We start from the raw sequence: 18,139 nt of genomic DNA, 5'->3' as shown, positions 1-18,139 counted from the left end.
ACTGTACTATACTACAGCTGGAGGAATGATTAAGTACTCAAAATAAATTATCTTAAAAATAATACATATTTTACACGCACACGCGCGCAAGCACACACAGAGTCTCTCTCTCTCTATCAATTTCAATTAAGAAGATATTTGAACCCATAATTATTTCTTAGAACTTGAAAACCTGTCTTTTAAAAGCATTAGATGGTTCTGAAGCAATGTTAATTCTTAAACATAATTTTGCTATTATATAAGAGTTATATAAAAATATCAAAATAACACTGATGAAAAATCCCTAATGAAAGCAAAGCTCCACGGAAAAAAAATTTCTGTGTCTCCAGCTCTTTATTAATCACATTCCAGCACCAGAGGCTAAAAATACATCAAACTGCACCAAATCCTTTTCACATGACAACCTCATAAATTATTCAACTCATTAGTATCACCAAGAGGCATAAAAATAACATCAGTGTTAAGGATGCTTTCTTACAGAGCAAGGTCAACCAAAAGTTTTAATATTAAAATCCATACGCACAAGCCTCAAACATACACATCAAAGTAAAATCTGTGAGGTTTCATCTCAATACAAGCGGTTTTAAATTCCTCTAGAATGCTGTCTTTAATTGTGATACTGAAAGCTTCAGAAACATTTACTTTAGTACTGCATACAAGATAACTTACTTCTCCTGCAATTTAAAACCTAACCAGCAATAATGCAACCAACATCCTCCACGTGCATGTCACTTTTATTTCCCTTGGTATCCAGATACAATAATAGGCAAACTATAGGAAGTTGTCTTAATTATGTCAGATAAAGTCCATTTTGAGGTTTTACAATTCCTTTTACTTCTACTATTTCCAAGATCAGTCGCCATGTCTCTCTTTGCTTCAGGCGTCCCAGCACTTGTGGTGTTGGCGTTGCCCCAGTTAGTGTTTGCTTGGGCTGCAATCCTAACCACACTTTCTTGGGAGTAAGTCCTATTGAACACAATAGGATTTATTTCTGAGTAGACCTGCATAGGATTGTGCCCTTGACTGCATAACTGCATAAACCTATGCTCCCAGTCATCCATGTTCCTACTACCTTTGCTAAGTTGATGGTTGTAAGCTCCTAACAGCAATTTTCATTCCAATACTATAACCATGTCAGGACACCAGCACTTAGGTTGCATAGTCTATCAGTGGTCTTTGATCTTCTCATACTAGAATCCATCTTTTACTGAAGTCTGCCACATAGGACCCACTTTTCATTTGTTTTACACTGATTATCTATCTGTTTTAACCTTTTTTTCCTTAAAAAAAGAGGTAAGGCATTGAAGGTAACTGACTCATTTTCAATGGCCCATAGCTCAGTTTTGATCCCAACCTCATAGTTTAAGAAACCTGAGCGTAATGCACAACCCCTTATAATTATGAAATTTAGAGCCCAATCCTATGGGCTTCAGTGCCAGTAGTATGGTATGAGTGCCAGTGCTGGGTCTCCCAAATGTGTTGTAAATCACAATTGTGGCAGGTGCTCGCTGAGCCAGTGCCAAGCGGTGCTGAACCTCAGCACCAGAAGGATGCTGTGGGAGAGCATCCAGGGTAAGTCATGTCGCCAGGCAGCAGTGAGGCTTGTGGGGGCGGAGGTGTTCCTGGGTTGCAAAGCCCTAACTGTGTTAGCAAACACTAACTGGCATGCCATGTCAGTACAGAATTGAGAAGCCCTGATGCAGGGCCTGGGGTTTTCCCCTTCACCTGAGGAGACCTCTGGCAGCTTTCCTATGCCTGCAGGATACAGCTGTAGCCATTTTGGTGCTGCTGTTCCTCTGAGCATCGGGAAGCATAGGACTGGGCTGCCCCTAAGGGTTATTATGAAAGCACCAGTAATATTTCACTGGCTGTGTGTAAACTTTCAATAAAGTAAACCATAGGAGATGCAAAATGAGCTACTTCCTAGCTACCTCTCTTCTACTCGAAGCACTATACTGTCCAACAGGATTTTCATTAACTGGTAGAGAAAATTCATCTCAAGATACTGTATCCAGTAAAATGCTCACAATCCTAGCCAATCGGATCACTGTTGCAGCACTCATCCTGACTACCCAAGGAGGTTGCCATGTTCCTAGTCCTAGCCACATAAAATTTCATCACCTTTCTAGGAATCAATAGGGGCTGGTAAATCTTGGAAATGTATTGCAAAATTGGTACCCAGCAATTTAAGTGTTTGATGGAAAACCAAGGTGGTACTGAAATAAAAGTTTAAAAAATGCAATGCTTCTCAATGTTACAATACAAACAAGAAGAAAATATTTTAGAAAGCAGATGTTATTGAGTACTGACCATATTCCACAGCTGCTTTGAGCAAGGCATCAGAATGGGTGGACCCAAAAGCATTGCGAACAAACCGTCTCCGCCGGCGCAGGTCATCTTCCCAATAATCTAAGCGCCAGAAGTCGTGCAGTTGGCTAAGGAAATGAAAAACAAACATCAAACTTGCATATAGACTGTGTGTGTGTCTTGTATAAGAGATGAAAGATTCTATTACATGCTCATTTCAGTGATTGCAAGAAAAATATTATAGTGAAATGTTTATTGTTAAAATGTTTAGTATTTCTTGAGTTACATTTAGGCATTCCAAGATTCAGCCTCCCTGCATCAAAATGCTTTGTCTATCGCTAAACACATTAATCAGAGCAAGCCCATTAACAAATGCAGTATCAAATTACAAGTATTAATGACACAGCTTGCTTTCTTTTACAGGGTTTTAAAAAATGATTGTAAATCATAGTACGGACCTAAGAGCAAACAGTTTGCAATTTAATGACTATGGTCCCTTAGCAGACTAAACTTAAAAGTATAAAATATTGCCCACTCGAATTTTGTGGAACTATGATTAAAATAATGTGCTGAAATATTCATTGAAATAATTCCCCATTGCCCCCAGCAACCTGAGAAAATTGCAATTTTATTCATTATTAATAACACTGAATTAGAGCTGCAAAAAATTCCACCATGTGGTAATTGTCTAGGTAAATTATTATTCCAGTACCAACAGAGTCCTTGGATGATTTTATAGCTCCCAGCTAAAACAAGCCATTAACAACCATGGCCATCTTCATGTTACATTGCCTGTTTTGCATTCAGAACCAATATTAAAGTTTCACAGAATGATTCAGAAGCCATTGTTAATCCATATCAGACTGAAAATGCAAATACATGCATTCCTTTCTCATTAAATTGAATATGGGTTTGTTGGGAACTCAGTATTAACATGACATGGAACAACACCACCAACAATCACTCTTTAGCGACAGGTTCAATATTATTATGATAGATAATCTAGACAAGATTGCACTTTAAACTTGTACCGTTCTATATCAGTGTACCAGGCAGGAGAAAAGGGGATAAAAAGTTCCGTATTATATAGTAAATTATGTTCTTGCTGATGGAAAAGGATCAAATTGCAGTGGAAAACATCATATTCCTGGCAGGATTAGACCCAAGCAAAACAAAATCTAGAAAAACAATAGAAACCATCACCTGGTAAATGTGAGATCAGTAAGGAAAACCATTTCCTCTTAAAGAACTAGAGAGCTACATTGGTGATTCACTGAGATTTCACAAGTGAGCCATTTGTGATCCACTTCTGTCTTGAGAAACTAGATATTTTATAGGCTGATATGATTCCAACCCCAAGACCTCCCCCTCCCCCCCCCCCCAACACGGCTTTTTGCTTCATCTTGGCTAACTTCCACTACTTGGGACCAGATGGGGAAAAAATATGTTTTCTCACAATCTGGAAAGTTTTTTGTAGGAGAGAATTGCAGGGTGGGCAGAGGCTTAAGCAACCTATAGTGGAGATAGAAAAGGTGCGAAAGAGCTACCAAAATGATTACTGGGCAGGGGTACCCCCCTTATGAGGAAAGGCTGCAGCATTTGGGGTTTTTCAGTCTAGAAAAGAGGCGCCTGAGGGGGAACATGAAACATACAAAATTATGAGACATACAAAATTATGCAGGGAATGGACAGAGTGGATAGAGAGACACTCTTTTCCCTCTCACATAACACCAGAACCAGGGGACAACCACTAAAGTTGAGTATTGAGAGAGTTAGGACAGGCAGAAGAAAATATTTCTTTACCCAGTGTGTAATTAGTCTGTGGAACTGATTGCCACCAGAAGTAGTGATGGTATCTTGCCTGGATGCCTTTAAGTGGGGATTGGACAAATTTCTGGAGGGAAAAGTTCATTATGGGTTACAAATCATGATAGGTATGTGTAAGCTCTTGGTTTTAGAGGCAGGCTGCCTCTGATTGCCAGATGCAAGGGAGGGCACCAGGATGCAGGTTGCGTCTGTTGTCTTGTGTGCTCCCTGGGGCATTTGGTGGGCCACTGTGAGATACAGGAAGCTGGACTAGCTGGACTTCTTATGTTCTTGATTCTCTCCAGTAGAAGCCTCTCCCCATTATTATGACAAGGTAAATAAAGGGTTATGATGCATGTGTTAGCTTGTATAGTTAAGCCAAGATAGCCATAACTTATAATAGCTTTTGGCACTACCATTGTCTGCAAAGAGCAGAAGGGTTTGGGTGCCAAGCACCTAACGTTGTTTTTAACAAAAACAGCGCCTGCCCTGCCAATGTCATGAGTTGTGAAATGGCAAGGGTAGCTATTTTGTTTTTTATATGCCCTTGTTCCCTTCAAGCCAGTCTGTTTATTAGACATGGGCAAAACCTGGCCTGTATCCCTTTTAGCTACTTCTACTAGTTCTGTCCACTTGCCTCACTCTTGCCCCTGACCTAAACACTAACCACCTTGAAAATATGTTAAATAATTCCAAACAGTTTAAATCCCTCACAAATCCAAATTTACCAGTAGAGTATTCTTTAGCCCTTTGGGGTTACCCCTTACGGGCCTAAGAACCCTATCTTAATATTGGGAAGTAGATTAGAACACAGGATTCTATGATTATCAACTGCTTTATCATTTTTTCTGACTTTTTTCTGACTTAATGACTGTTGTTTCATTAAGGAACAAACACATGCCAAAATTTAAACAAACAAGCAAGCAAGCAAGCAAAAACCCATCCAATTTCTTGTACTGTTGCATGATTAACAGAAATAGGAGTCATCTATAACAAGATAGTGTTTGCTTATTCACTTTTTAAAAAATCATTCGTATCAGAGTTGAAGAATTTCCCCCTCTCCCCTCCAAACTGTAACTATAAACAAAATGATTAGAACATTATCAGTTTATTCATTTGTGTCTCCTCCACTCCTCCCCCAAATCTTTTCAAACGATTAGTCTAGGATTGAGCATTCTCGCTGCAAAAATATTTATCAAAATGAACATAATTAATTAATACTTTTCTGAGCATTTTTTAAAATTTAAAAACAAATGTCTCTTAATTTGGAATGATACATATAGACCTTCTCATGGAAGCTCTAAAACCAAACCATCTCTCCTTTCAGATTCCCAACCGCCTCTCCACTTTTGAGTGAATGATACATGTTTCTTAGGGGAAATTGTTTATTTTCAGCTTGCCATGAGCAGCTTACAGTAGCGTAGTGTAATCCTAAACCAATTGCCTTCAGCCTCTTGCAACCTTTGATGTTAGAAGGAGGGAAACTGTCAGTCTGTGTCATAATTTTATTTTTCTGCAAACACATGAACTCTGTGTTTTCAAGACAACACAGGGATTGTGTGTTTCAGAGCTTGCATCCAAGGATTAGGATTGATTATCTTTGGTTTTTCAAGAGTATCCAGCATTCAACTTATCAGACAGACCTCTATAGAATAGAGTTGGTGCACTGGCCACCAAGCTATACAAAGACTGCCTAACGGAGAAGTGGCAGTAACTGTACTATATGTCTGTACAAGCCTGAACATGTCTCCAGTACAGTACATTAAACTCTCAATTTACGCAGGGGTTAGGTTCCTGGAAAATTGTGTATATATCAAGAACAGCAATTTTCATAATGGAGAGAGGTGAAAAGTGGTGTGCCTCAAGGATCCGTCCTTTTCAACCTGTTCATAAATGACCTGGAGATTGGGTTAAGTAGTGAGGTGACCAAATTTGCAGATAACACCAAACTTTTCCAAGTGGTAAAGACCAGAAGAGATTGTGAAGAGCTCCAGAAGGATCTCTCTAAACTTGGAGAATGGGCAGCAAAATGGCAGATGCGCTTCAATGTAAGTAAATGTGAAGTCATGCAAAAAATTAAAACTTCACCTATAGGCTAATGCAGTGGTTCTCAAACTATCTGGGAGAGTTTGAAAGTCACTAAGTCTTTGTGGGGGAGAGAGGGAGGCAGCAGGGGCGGGGGGAAGGCAGCGATGCGATCCCCAGGATCGTGCCGCCCAGGGGGGCTGCAGGAACTGGGATGTACTCACCAGTCCCTGCAGCAGCCTTTCTGGGGTGCAGGGAGCCCTGCGCACGTGCCTGCAGGACTCCCTAGGTCAGGGAAAGTGGAGCAATCACGCTCCACCTCTGCAAAACTGGAAGTGGAGCGCAGTCGCTCTAGTTTCATTTCAAAGCGGCTTGGGAACCCTGCAGGTGCTTGTACAGGGCTCCCTACACCCCGGGAAGGCTGCTGCAGGGACTGGTGAGTACATCCCAGTCCCTGCAGCCCCGTCAGCAGCACAATCCTAGGGATTGCGTCGATGCCTTCCCCCCTGCCCCTGCAGGGGGCAGACACCAGGGCCCTCAGGCTGGGGCGTCGCGACCCTCCACTCTGAATACCACTGGGCTAATGGGTTCTGAGCTGTCTGTGACAGAACAGGAAAGAGTTCTTGGGGTACTGATGGTTAGCTCGATAAAAGTGTCAACCCAAAGTGTGGCAGCAGTGATGGCCGTGCTTGGAATAATTAGAAAAGGTATTGAGAGTAAGACCGCTAATATTGTAATGTCATTGTACAAATTGATGGTAAGGCCACACCTAGAGTATTGCATCCAGTTCTGGTCACCACATCTCAAAAAGGATATAGTGGAAATTGAAAAGGTGCAGAATAGAGCAACCAAAATGATTACTGGGCTGGGGCACTTCCCTTATGAGGAAAGGTTACAACATCTGGACCTCTTCAGTCTAGAAAAGAGGCACCTGAGGGGGGACATGATTAAGACATACAAAATTATGCAGGAGATGGATAGGTGGATGGAGAGATGCTCTTTTCCCTCTCACATAGCACCAGAAACAGGGGACATCCACTCAAATTGAGTGTTGGGAGAGTTGGGACAGACAAAAGAAAACATTTCTTTACCCCATGTGTATTCTGTGGAACTCCCTGCTGCAAGAAGTGGTGATGGCATCTCTCCTAGATGCCTGTAAGAGGAGATTAGACAAATTTCTGGAGGAAGAGTTCATCATGGGTTACAAGTCATGGCACGATGTGCAAACTCCTGATTTTAGAAGTAGGCTACCTCAGAATGCCAGATGCAGGGGAGGGCAGCAGGATGCAGGTTGTGTTTTGTTGTCTTGTGTGCTCCCTGAAGCACTTGGTGGGCCACTGTGAGATAAAGGAAGCTGGACTACATGGTCCTTTGGCCTGGTCCAGCGGGACTCTTCTTATGTTCTTATGTGTAAAAGAAATCTGTCTTTCCCATAGAAAACAATAGAATTGGCACTGGTCAGGAAGAGTTCATGCGAGTTTCACTTTGATGAAAGGTGATTATGGAAAGAGGCTCCTGGAACTATGAAGCTGCCAGTGTTGATGGCTCAGAGTTCATTGTTTCAGGGTATTTTGGAAAAGTAAGATAACAGTGACTTTTGCATGACTTTTTTCCCCTGCAAGAGCTCTTGCTAACACTGCATAGCTGAGCATGCATCTCTGCTCATTTTCTAGCTATGGCATTGGGATTGTTTTTATCTCAAGTAGCCAAAGCATTCTCGATTAAGTTGAATGCCTCTGCCAACTACTTTGTTGTCAGCATTTGCACATAATCAGTGTTTGCACAATATCAATCCCGCCTTTGTTCTCCTCCTCCTCACGTTCCTTCTGCTTCTTAAGCTCAAGCAGATCTTGGGAGTGAAAGCTCCTCGTTGTGAGACTCTATCATCTCCTGCACATCTTATAATTTCACCTCATCCCATTTTCTTGCCTAGGCTGTTTTCTCTGGTTGTAGATAGGTCACTTACCACATTAAAGCCTTGCAAGTTACATGTTGGTATTGGTATACAAATGGGGAGCCGTAGGCCCCGGGTGCCACCTTCGGGAGGGTGACACCACTAGTGACAAAAATTGCGATTTGTAGGAATAATATCATCATGTTATATACCATTTGATGTGTAATACCAGAAGATACCAGAAGAATGCAATGAAAAAACCCGAGTGAAATATCCATGCCATCAATAGTTAAGGCCAAAAAACTAGAAAACAAAAATGCAACTGTCTTATATATCAAAAAGTACATGCCCTTAACTCAAAATGGATAAATGAGACTGAGTTTTTGACGAGCTAATTAGATGCTATTATGACACCGTATGGAACCAATAAGGTGTGAGTAAGGTGACACCTGGGGGGGGACACCATTAGTGATAAAAATTGTGGAAATCATGGTTTTTAGGAACAATACCATCATGTTATATACCATTCGATGTGTAATTGCAGCAGAATGCAATGAAATACACCGCAAAGAAATATCTGTGTTCTGTCAAAAGCTATAGCCAAATAACCAGAAAAGAAAAAACACAACTGACTTACGCCACAAAAAGTGGATTTCCTTAAATCAAAACTGACCAATGAGTCTGAGTGTTATGAGAGCTAATGAGGTGTTATTATGACACAGCATGGAACCAATAAGATATTATTAGTCGGCTCCTATTTCCATGTATCAGAGCTAATACTAGAACTCCTATTCAGTTGTGTGAGTATCATCAAGTTGGCCACTTTTTTTTGTTGGTTACTGATTGGCTAGGTAACCTGTACTGCTTTATAGTAAAATAAAGTTAATGGGGGTGACACCATGAGTTATCAGATCAGGTGACACCAACCTTAATGATGCAATTGGTGGGTAGGTTAGCTGTTGTTGTACACTGGCTTAAGATGACTTTTAGAGTGGATTCTAAACATTGATAGTGGACTATAGCATATTAACCATGATAGCTACATCGTAGTGGACTACAGCATATTAACCATGATAACTACATCAAACCTCCAGATGCAGGGGCAGTGTGTCACTGACGGATCCAGTGTTTGTGTTGGAGGGGCATGAACACTGTCTTCAGAGCCCAGGTCAACCAGGCAAGTAGACCTCAGCTCCCCGTTGAAGGCCAGAAATAGGGCCTCCTTGGTGGTGGCGCCTGTATTGTGGAATTCCCTCCCCTTTGAGTTGAGAACAGCTCCTTCATTGTTAACCTTCCGGCGAGGCCTGAAGACGTTTTTATTCCAGCAAGCCTTTGATGTCTGATGGCTGCTTTTAACAGTTTTTACTACTGATTTTATTGCTGCTGTTTTTATCTATTTTATTGCTGTTGTTCTAATGTATTTTATGACCTTTAAATGTTGTTAGCTGCCTTGGGTGCCCTCTGGGGAGAAAGGCAGATTACAAATCAAATAAATAATAATAAATAAACTTGGGCCTCTATGGCTGAGGTTTGCTCGGTGGGTAGACCTGGGCTTTCACCTGGACTTTGAGCCCAGATCCACAGACATACAAGCCTCTTGGCTCTCCTTGGACTTATGCCACTTCTGGAGGTGGCACAAGTCCCAGGAGACCCATTGGGGCTGCAGTGGCTTACTCGGGGGTAAGGGGAAGAGTTTCCCCTTGCTTCTGGCTGAGCCACTTTGGGTACCTTCTTGCACTAGATGCAGTGCAAGCCTCCTGGCCTGCCTGTTCCAGCACAAGATAGGATTGCGCTAGAAGCTTCCCTTTTCAATGATAACCTTCAGGGTGTCCATGAACTGCGCAACAGCCGTGGCATCAGCTGATGCACCCTCCCTTCTCATTTTAATGTCATGGTAGTCATATCTTATCTGAAAGTTAGTAAACTAGCTCAAGCTTGATGTGAATGGCTCCAAGGGGCTGTCATCCTCTTTCTACAGTTCATTCACAATTACATGGGCTTTCCAAGTGTGTAGATTATACATGCAGCAGACCACAGCCTCAGGTTCACATGATCTCCTCTACCACACATGTAAGTTTTCATGTGAATTGGGACATACGCACATAAATGCCTATGCAAATAGTTTTAACTCACAGACTCAGTTCACCCTTATTTTTCAAGAGATGGATTACACATGCACTTCCTTGTACAGATATGCATAAGCACAGCACCAAGTTCATATAAAATGCTATACTGTACATGAAATGGAAACAAACACATGACTCCTACATGGCCACTATACATATAGCCTTTATCCAGATCCAATTCAACTTCTGCATAACTATCATGAAAGATAAACACAATACTTTTAAGAATTATTTATATAAATACATTTCCAAATTTCCCCTAACCCAACCCCATCAATAGGCTCATGCACTCCTGGTGTGGACATTTTTGTACAAGGCAATACCCAAATACAAAATGATATCCAGTACAATTTGATCCCTGGAAGAGATGAAAATATTACTGTCATGAGATGGTGCAAGTGAAATGTTAGGCAATTAAGTTTATAAATTCTCAGGAAGGTTCCTTTGATATGGACAGGCACTAAGGAAGTGAATTTTAATGGAATATAAATAAATTCCACAATTACAAAGAGTTTTATTTTTTGTTTTTATTTGAAACAAAAATCTAGCAATCCTAATAGTTCCCTTGAAAGGAAATCAGATTAGTGATTTGAAATATAGATTGGTCCTTCATTGTTTATTACATTAGTATATATAGTTGCCTGAGAGCAATCAGATCACAAAACCTGTTGCTGGCAGAAAGTTACAGGTGTTGACATGCAAGTGGGAAAATGGGACGTCCCTCTAAGAAAATGCTTGCCCAGTCCTCTTCCTTTGTGGGAATGAATTATGTCACTGTTTCTGAAACCCACATTGCAAAAAAGCTAAACCTGTTGCTGATAATGATGTACTTAGATAAAGGTATGGAACCTGTATCTTACCGAAAAGCAAGTAAGATATTTGACCAGACAACTGGTTCAGCTAGGTCAGTCTGAAAACAGGCAAAACCCAGATGTTTTCAAGGAAGGTGCAAGAAACTTTGTAGTTGACATTTATGGAATAAATGTCACCCCAGGGATAGGCTACACTTAACCTCCATCAGTTAGCAGTTGTCTTATGCACTAAAGCATGAGGGTTTAATATTCCTTCAGAATAATTATCCAGTCTTATCAAGACAAATCTCATTCATATAAACCTTTAATTCTAACCATTCTTTTAGTTTCTACAATATGCTGAGATAATCTCAACAGGTTAATTTTTCACCATGAAAGTTTTAAAACGGGATGCCTTCCATTTATGCTAATTTTCAACATATAGAAATCATTATTAATAAGGATAAACATTCATTAATAAGGACAAACATTCATACCTGCACAGTCCCAGTGTCGATATTTTAGATGTATGCTTTGTTATACAGAGACAGTGTTATATGGAGACAGTATGGAAATATCTGAGTAAAGTTCACTATCTGATCTCTTTATGTAATTCTGTTCTATATTTAATTCATTGCTGCATAAAATGTAGAAACATCCACTAACTACATCAGTGCATAAGTGAAAATAACCTGAGTTCAGACATTCTCAGTTTAAACAAAAATACTTGTCACTTTTCATGCTTATGACCATATATTTTTGCCAGTGTCAACCTAGATGGAACACCGCATCTTATTTGCAGCAGATATAGATACAGAGAGCAATTACTACTTAAATAATTACTACTTATTTTATTCAGTTGCTGAGATCATAACTAATTTCTTAATGTATGATACAAACAGTGCTGGGCCATGACATTTTGCTCCCTGAAGCAAACTACAACATAGTACCAGAGCCGCAGGGGGCTTTTTAAAGTGGGTGGGCAACTCGAGTCCTATCTAGTTGCAAAGGGGTGACTCAGCGACTTGTAAGTGCCCCTGCTATGACTTGTTTTCAAGTCAGGTCATGGGAGGCGGAAATCCTAGTTGCATGGGAAAATCTTGGGTTTTCCCATCCCTGCAAAAAACCAATAATCAATTGATCCCTATTCACTTGCACTACTGGCTGGAGGATAACCGTCTATAGCAGTGTTTCTCAAACTGTGGGTCGGGAGCCACTAGGTGGGTTGCAAGCCAATTTCAGGTGAGTCTCCATTCATTTCAATATTTTATTTTTAATGTATTAGACTTGATGCTACCATGGAATGTGATTGCATTTGGGGAAATGTTACACACCTGTACTGTTAACAAGCTACTATGTATAGTCTTTTAACAATGGTAGTAAATGGAACTTACTCCTGGGAAAATATGGATAGGATTGTTAAAAAATTTTCTGCTTCATGATGTTGCTTCCGGTCATGACATCACTTTTGGTGGGTCCTGACAGTTTCTAATTCTTAAAAGTGGGTCCTGGTGCTAAATGTGTGAGAACCACTGGGCACTAGCATTATAACAGTTCTAGCTTTGCTAACTCCTAACATACATTTTATCTCTTCCATAGCTTATCATGATACATAACTTAAAACTTTAAAATAATCTTTCTTGCCTAATCTTGTTACAATTATGGTCCAGCATATCATAACTACAGGTAAAATATCTTGAAATGTAGCTGATCAACTACCATATCAAAGTATGATTAACAATTAAGCCAGTTCAGTCTCAAATCTATGCACACTTCCCAGGGAGTAATTCACACTAAGTCTATGATATACTTATGTTGAGCTTACTTACGTTCAGCAACACTAGATCTCAATTAAGCTTAGTAGACTTTGGATGCAGAAGAAAGAAAATTAACATTCTGTTTAAACATATTTCCTGTTCATATCTATACTTAATATTTTTAAATTACAGGCATGCACCACTTAATGACAGCAATATGTTTTCTTATCCCTGTTATGTGATTAGGTCATTAAACAAACATTCAGCCCAATCTATTGCCTTTGTTGTGTAAACAAGCAATCCCTGCCAGACACTACAGAGGCTTTTGGAGATAGATTGTCTCTTCTTTGCAATAAGAGCCTCTTTTTTGTGTAATCAAGACACTCTGCTGCAGGCTATGGGAGACTGCCTCAGTAAGAGCCTCTTTATTGCGCTTTGACCACAGTCATATATGTGGTCCATTGTTAGGCGAATGGTTGTTAAGCAGTGCATGCTTGTATCTTAAATAAGTAACTTAATCAATTTCTAGTAAGGTCACAAATTTTCCAATAACTTAGCAATAAAAATAGTGATTGCTATTGTGAGGCAATTTTCTTCTTTTCAGTTTATCTTCAAAAGAAATGTAACAACTGAAAGCTGTTGAAAACTGGAGCACCAACATTAAGGAAATTTAAAGAGGCAGAACTTCTCAAACTGCCACTGTTCAAAAGATGAACACTGAACTTTGCCACAGGAAAAAGACCTGAACACAGAAATCTCTCTAAACAGATAAATCTCCTCTTAAACTATGGACAGGACATATTGGTAAGAAGAATATTTCTAACAGATGTATAGGGAAATCATAGTGCTAAAGATCAGTGCATTGGTTAAGAATAGTCTGTATGCATGCCAAACAAAGGCATGGTGTTCGATGCCCTGCTCTTAAATAAAAATCATTTGTACACACTTCTTCCAGTGTCGGAAACATCATATGAAGGGCAGTCTTCATTGGTGCAATTCCACAAAAAATTTAGCTACACAGATTCCAAGACAGACAGCAAAAAGGATGCCAACTGAAAGAACAATTAGCTTGCTGGTCTAAAATGTTAATAAAGGCTGCAATCCTAACCACACTTTCCTGACAGTAAGCAAACAAAATAGGATAAAAGAGTAAACAAAATAGGGCTTACTTCTGAGTAGACCTGGTTAGGATTGTGCCCTTAAAAGGTTAAAAATAATTTTGACTTGGTAATGATAAGTTTTATTTCCCACAGACTTTCCTTTTCAAATATAAGGAATAGAAGGAGAAAAAGTGGAGAAAGTATGGCAGGGAAAAGTTATTCTGAACCTGCTCACAGAATTGGAAAGTGGGCATTCAAAATTAGAGCAGATGCTTTGCATGTTGAATACAATGTGCCCCTAGTTGAGTTTACCATATCACTACTTAAATGGATCGTGAGTAATGAGATTAGAAAGCCCCTGTCTGAATTCTTAGGAGAACTGATACCAATCAAAGTAGATAAAAAGGGGGAGACTGTTTATCCATGGGGGTTCTGTTCCCAGACCCCTGCAGATACTGAAAACTGAAGATAATGAAATCCAATTCGTGGTTTTCAGAGGTTCTGGTCGTGTCTAGAAGGTCTGCAGTGGGACTATCTGGGGGTTGAGCATCCGCAGTGAGGCAAATTTGCAGATAAAGAGGTCCCACCTGCACTAGGTTAGACAGGCCCAATATTAGACAGCTTCAGACCCCATCCTATTGAACTTTCCAGCACCGGCGCAACCTCAATGCAATCCTGAGGTAATGGAACAAATGTTCCCATACCTTGAGGAGGCTTCTATGACTGCATCCCCATCATAGGAAGCAGTGCATACCCCATTGACACAGCAGCACCGGTGCTGAAAAATTGGATGGGATTGGGCCCTGCATGTGCTACATCAGTGATGGGAATATTTGCTGAACAGAATTAGAAAATTCAGAATTATCCAGATTATCTAATTCTTACACCAGCAATACCGATAGGATAACCAAGTTGCATATAAATACCCTTTTTTATACAATTTCCTTCCATCACATCTAGAGGAATAGTCTTTAGTATTTGAGGAATATTCACATACTAAAGTTGGCAATGAAAGTCCTCTAGCATTGATACAGAAGTGCGGGCACCTTCTCCTATGAGAGGAATACTCTGCTTTGATAGGAGAAGGTGCCTACACTTTTGTATCAATGCTAGAGGACTTTCATTGCCAACTTTAGTATTTGTGAAGTTTGCTTTTTCCTAGCTTTTTTTTTTTGTCAGCAGACATGTTTACAATAGGAAGCAAGAATTTTTCTCTGTTCCTCATAGTGTTGATTATTGCTCACCTAATCTAATTCCATCATAATGTTTGTGGAAATTCCATATTTTCCTGTCCAGCTTCACTTCTTCCTCACAGATCAACTTCCAAGGCTGCCTACTTCCTCTATTCATTGCCCCTTAAGTCCCCTCCCCTGTTTGGGCATACAGATTAGGAGCAGGCTTGAAGTGACCTTTGCTCACCTGCTTGCTTGCTGAAGGGCGGCAGTTCGATTCTGTTGGGCCACTGCTCCAAAGGCTGCACTGGCTGCCCATTTGTTTCTGGGCTCAATTCAAGGTGCTGGTTTTGACCTTTAAAGCCCTATAAGGCTTAGGGCTAGAATATTTGAGAAGACTGCCTTCTTCCATATAATCCGGTTCATTCTCTTCAGTCATTCTCTTTGGAGAGGCCCTTTTACAGGTGTCACCACCTATGGAGGTGGATGGGGTGGCGGCAAGAAGTAGGGCTTTCTCCATAGTGGCAACAACTCTATGGAATTCCCTGCTTCTTGGTCTACAAACCACTCCCTCCTTAGAGGTTTTTCGGTGGCGCTTAAAGACATTTCTTTTTACCCTTGCCTTCTGAGGTTTTGGCTTTTTAATATGGATATTTAAAGTTTTTAAGTATTAGTTTTATAGGCTCATGCTCTTTTTAATGTTTGCTGGTTCTTTTTGCTGGTTCTTTTGCTCCTGTTGATTAATTGCTAATTAATTTTAGGATGACATACTTTTTAAGGGATTGTTAATATTTTTTATATTTTTGTATTTTTTTTAATGGTTTTATTGACTTTTTGTAAGTTGCTTTGAATGCCCACTTTGGAGATAAAGCAGGATATAAATTTGTAAGTACTCCTTGCAGTCAGACTCTGTGGCTTTGCAAACTCCATGACAGACAGTAAACCAGCCAACCAATGCAGCCACACTTCACTAGCACCTATTTCTTGGCTGTCTGTTGGATCTCACAACAGCTCTGCTAGAAGATGACTAGCAACCCCCACTAGTCTTCTTTCTTTTTCAGATGCTGATCTATCAATGATACAGTTCAGTAAAAATGTTGATATGGTCCTGTCTCTGTTAGCAGAAAGGAATTCCTTTGTCCCACTCTAGTGGGTTCTTAGCTGTCCTCAGGGTGGAACTCTGAGGGAAGAGGGGTTTCTCTGTTCTCAGGGTCTACAGCATCCTCACACCATGATGCATTGGGCTCTAGGGGGGAGGGGTGAACGACAACACTCCTCTATGGTCATAAGCTCTCTGTAGAACATGAACTACTATAAACATAAAAAGAGAAAAAAATCTAGTTATCCATGGATTATAAACCCTCAGATCAAATCTTGCAATATTTTTATATGCAAGATTATATATAATAGTAAATATTATTTTAAAAAATTAATGATATGACAAATTAAGGTGATATATGTCAGTGTTCCTTCAAAAGTTATATCTAAGACTTCAGCAGAATGTTTGTATTGTATTGTTTACAATGGATTTATGTTCATTTGCCAGAGCTATAATATGACTTCTGAGTAATGACTATTTGTTAAGTAATGCTAACTATTTCAAAAAACATAGCTGGCAATACTTTCAGAAAATTTTAGGACAGCTGTGAAGAGTCTGGACAAAAGTTAGTTAGAACGATTGTGAAAAGTTTCAAATGGGAATTGTTTTTTATGAATACTTTCATAAATTTTTCTTTAGCACATCTGGGACTACTAAGCAAAAATGTAGCTGTTTTTTTCCTTCAAGTTACAATTGAGTTGGGTAGTTTGTCTTTGTCTTATAATTCTATTTACTTACTTAACTACAGTTCAAAGGTTTAATTACACCATAACTTAAATACACTATTTTTGACAGTCTATGGGCCTACTGGATATAATTTTCAAACATTTGTAACATGAAGATTTTTTGCTAAGCTCTAATCATTAAAGCATTGCATTTTCTGACAGTTCAGTCTCTATTGTGACCCTAGTTCATTGCTTGCTCCCTCCTTTGGCCACAGCTGGCCTCTTGCTGTTCACAGCTGAAAAGTGAAATCAATGCTTGGTCTAACAAAATGCAGATGAAAGCCATTCTGATCACATACAGTCATTTCCCGTAATTTTATCAGCCTTCGGTTACTTAAATGATCTCTGGAAATGATTGTTTGTTCATCTGAATACTATACCAGTTTGTTAAGGAAAACAATTATTTCCTAAAGCTTAGCAGTGGTATACACAGTTCATTTAGAGAGAGAGTTATCTAGTATACATCTTCTTTTCAAAAGAACCTTTACATTCTATGCAAGTGTTGCAATCTGAATTCCACAGATTTTGTAGCTGCATGAAGCTAGTGTCATTATTCATTTATTTCTTCCTACTTTGCAGAAAGGTTGAAAACAAAAACTCTTAATATGTCAATCCACATTTCCATTGATCTCAACCACTTATTTTTATTTGAGCAAGCTAAGTTGGAAAAGCTACATTAGAGTTATAGGCAGTGGTGTATGATGTAGCTTAATGCTCCAAAGGTCAGAGAACGACAATGTGTTTGATGGAAAACAGTCTTTCCTCTTATTTTAAATGATTCCTGCTTTGATTATAGGCATTTATTATAATTATCAAGAGATTAGTCGGTTAAAGAATCCTAGTAATGGAACCATTTAAAAGAATATAATAGCGGTTTATTGGATTTTGTGAAGGAAAAGAGAACAGATAAAGTGGTTCTCTTTACAAATGGATCAGCTGCTTGCTAAATATGCTATTTTTATTTTATCTCTATTCAAGTAATTTGTTTTCATTTATGGCTCACAATCAAATTGAAACGTTGTTACATTACTATATGGTTTTAAATCAGGAGCAGGATATTCTAACTTCTACAGTTAATTGCCTACTGCACAATTCTATCAAAAGTAATATTGAACTGGCTAAGTGTTGCATTATACAGGCTGAAAAGCTGAAAATCAGAAGACTAATAAAAAATACTGCCTTAAACACGTGGGGGGGGGGAGCCATGCCCACAGATACATCATTCAAAATTATCTTTAACTTTAAATAGGACTTTGATTGCCACTAGCACACTCTTTGTGCTTTCCACAGTCTCCTTAGACTGCTTCATAGCATGTCATATTCAATGTTTTGGTAGT

General features: G+C 39.5%; 1 protein-coding gene across 9 annotated transcripts in view; it reads right to left on the bottom strand.

Annotated features, from left to right (window-relative positions):
• NBEA (neurobeachin) overlaps nt 1-18,139 on the bottom strand; it is a 472,923-nt gene that overhangs the window by 208,871 nt on the left and 245,913 nt on the right. For all 9 annotated transcript variants that reach the window (XM_066621990.1, XM_066621993.1, XM_066621995.1 and 6 more), the window contains one exon: nt 2,311-2,435. In XM_066621990.1, the coding sequence (XP_066478087.1) occupies nt 2,311-2,435 (125 nt within the window). The remainder of the gene's footprint in view (nt 1-2,310; nt 2,436-18,139) is intronic.

The sequence above is a fragment of the Tiliqua scincoides genome, chromosome 3 (assembly GCF_035046505.1).
Source record: "Tiliqua scincoides isolate rTilSci1 chromosome 3, rTilSci1.hap2, whole genome shotgun sequence".
Classification (NCBI taxonomy): Eukaryota; Metazoa; Chordata; class Lepidosauria; order Squamata; family Scincidae; genus Tiliqua; species Tiliqua scincoides.
Note: the sequence above shows the minus strand (reverse complement) of the source record. Positions and strands in the feature narration are given on the sequence as shown.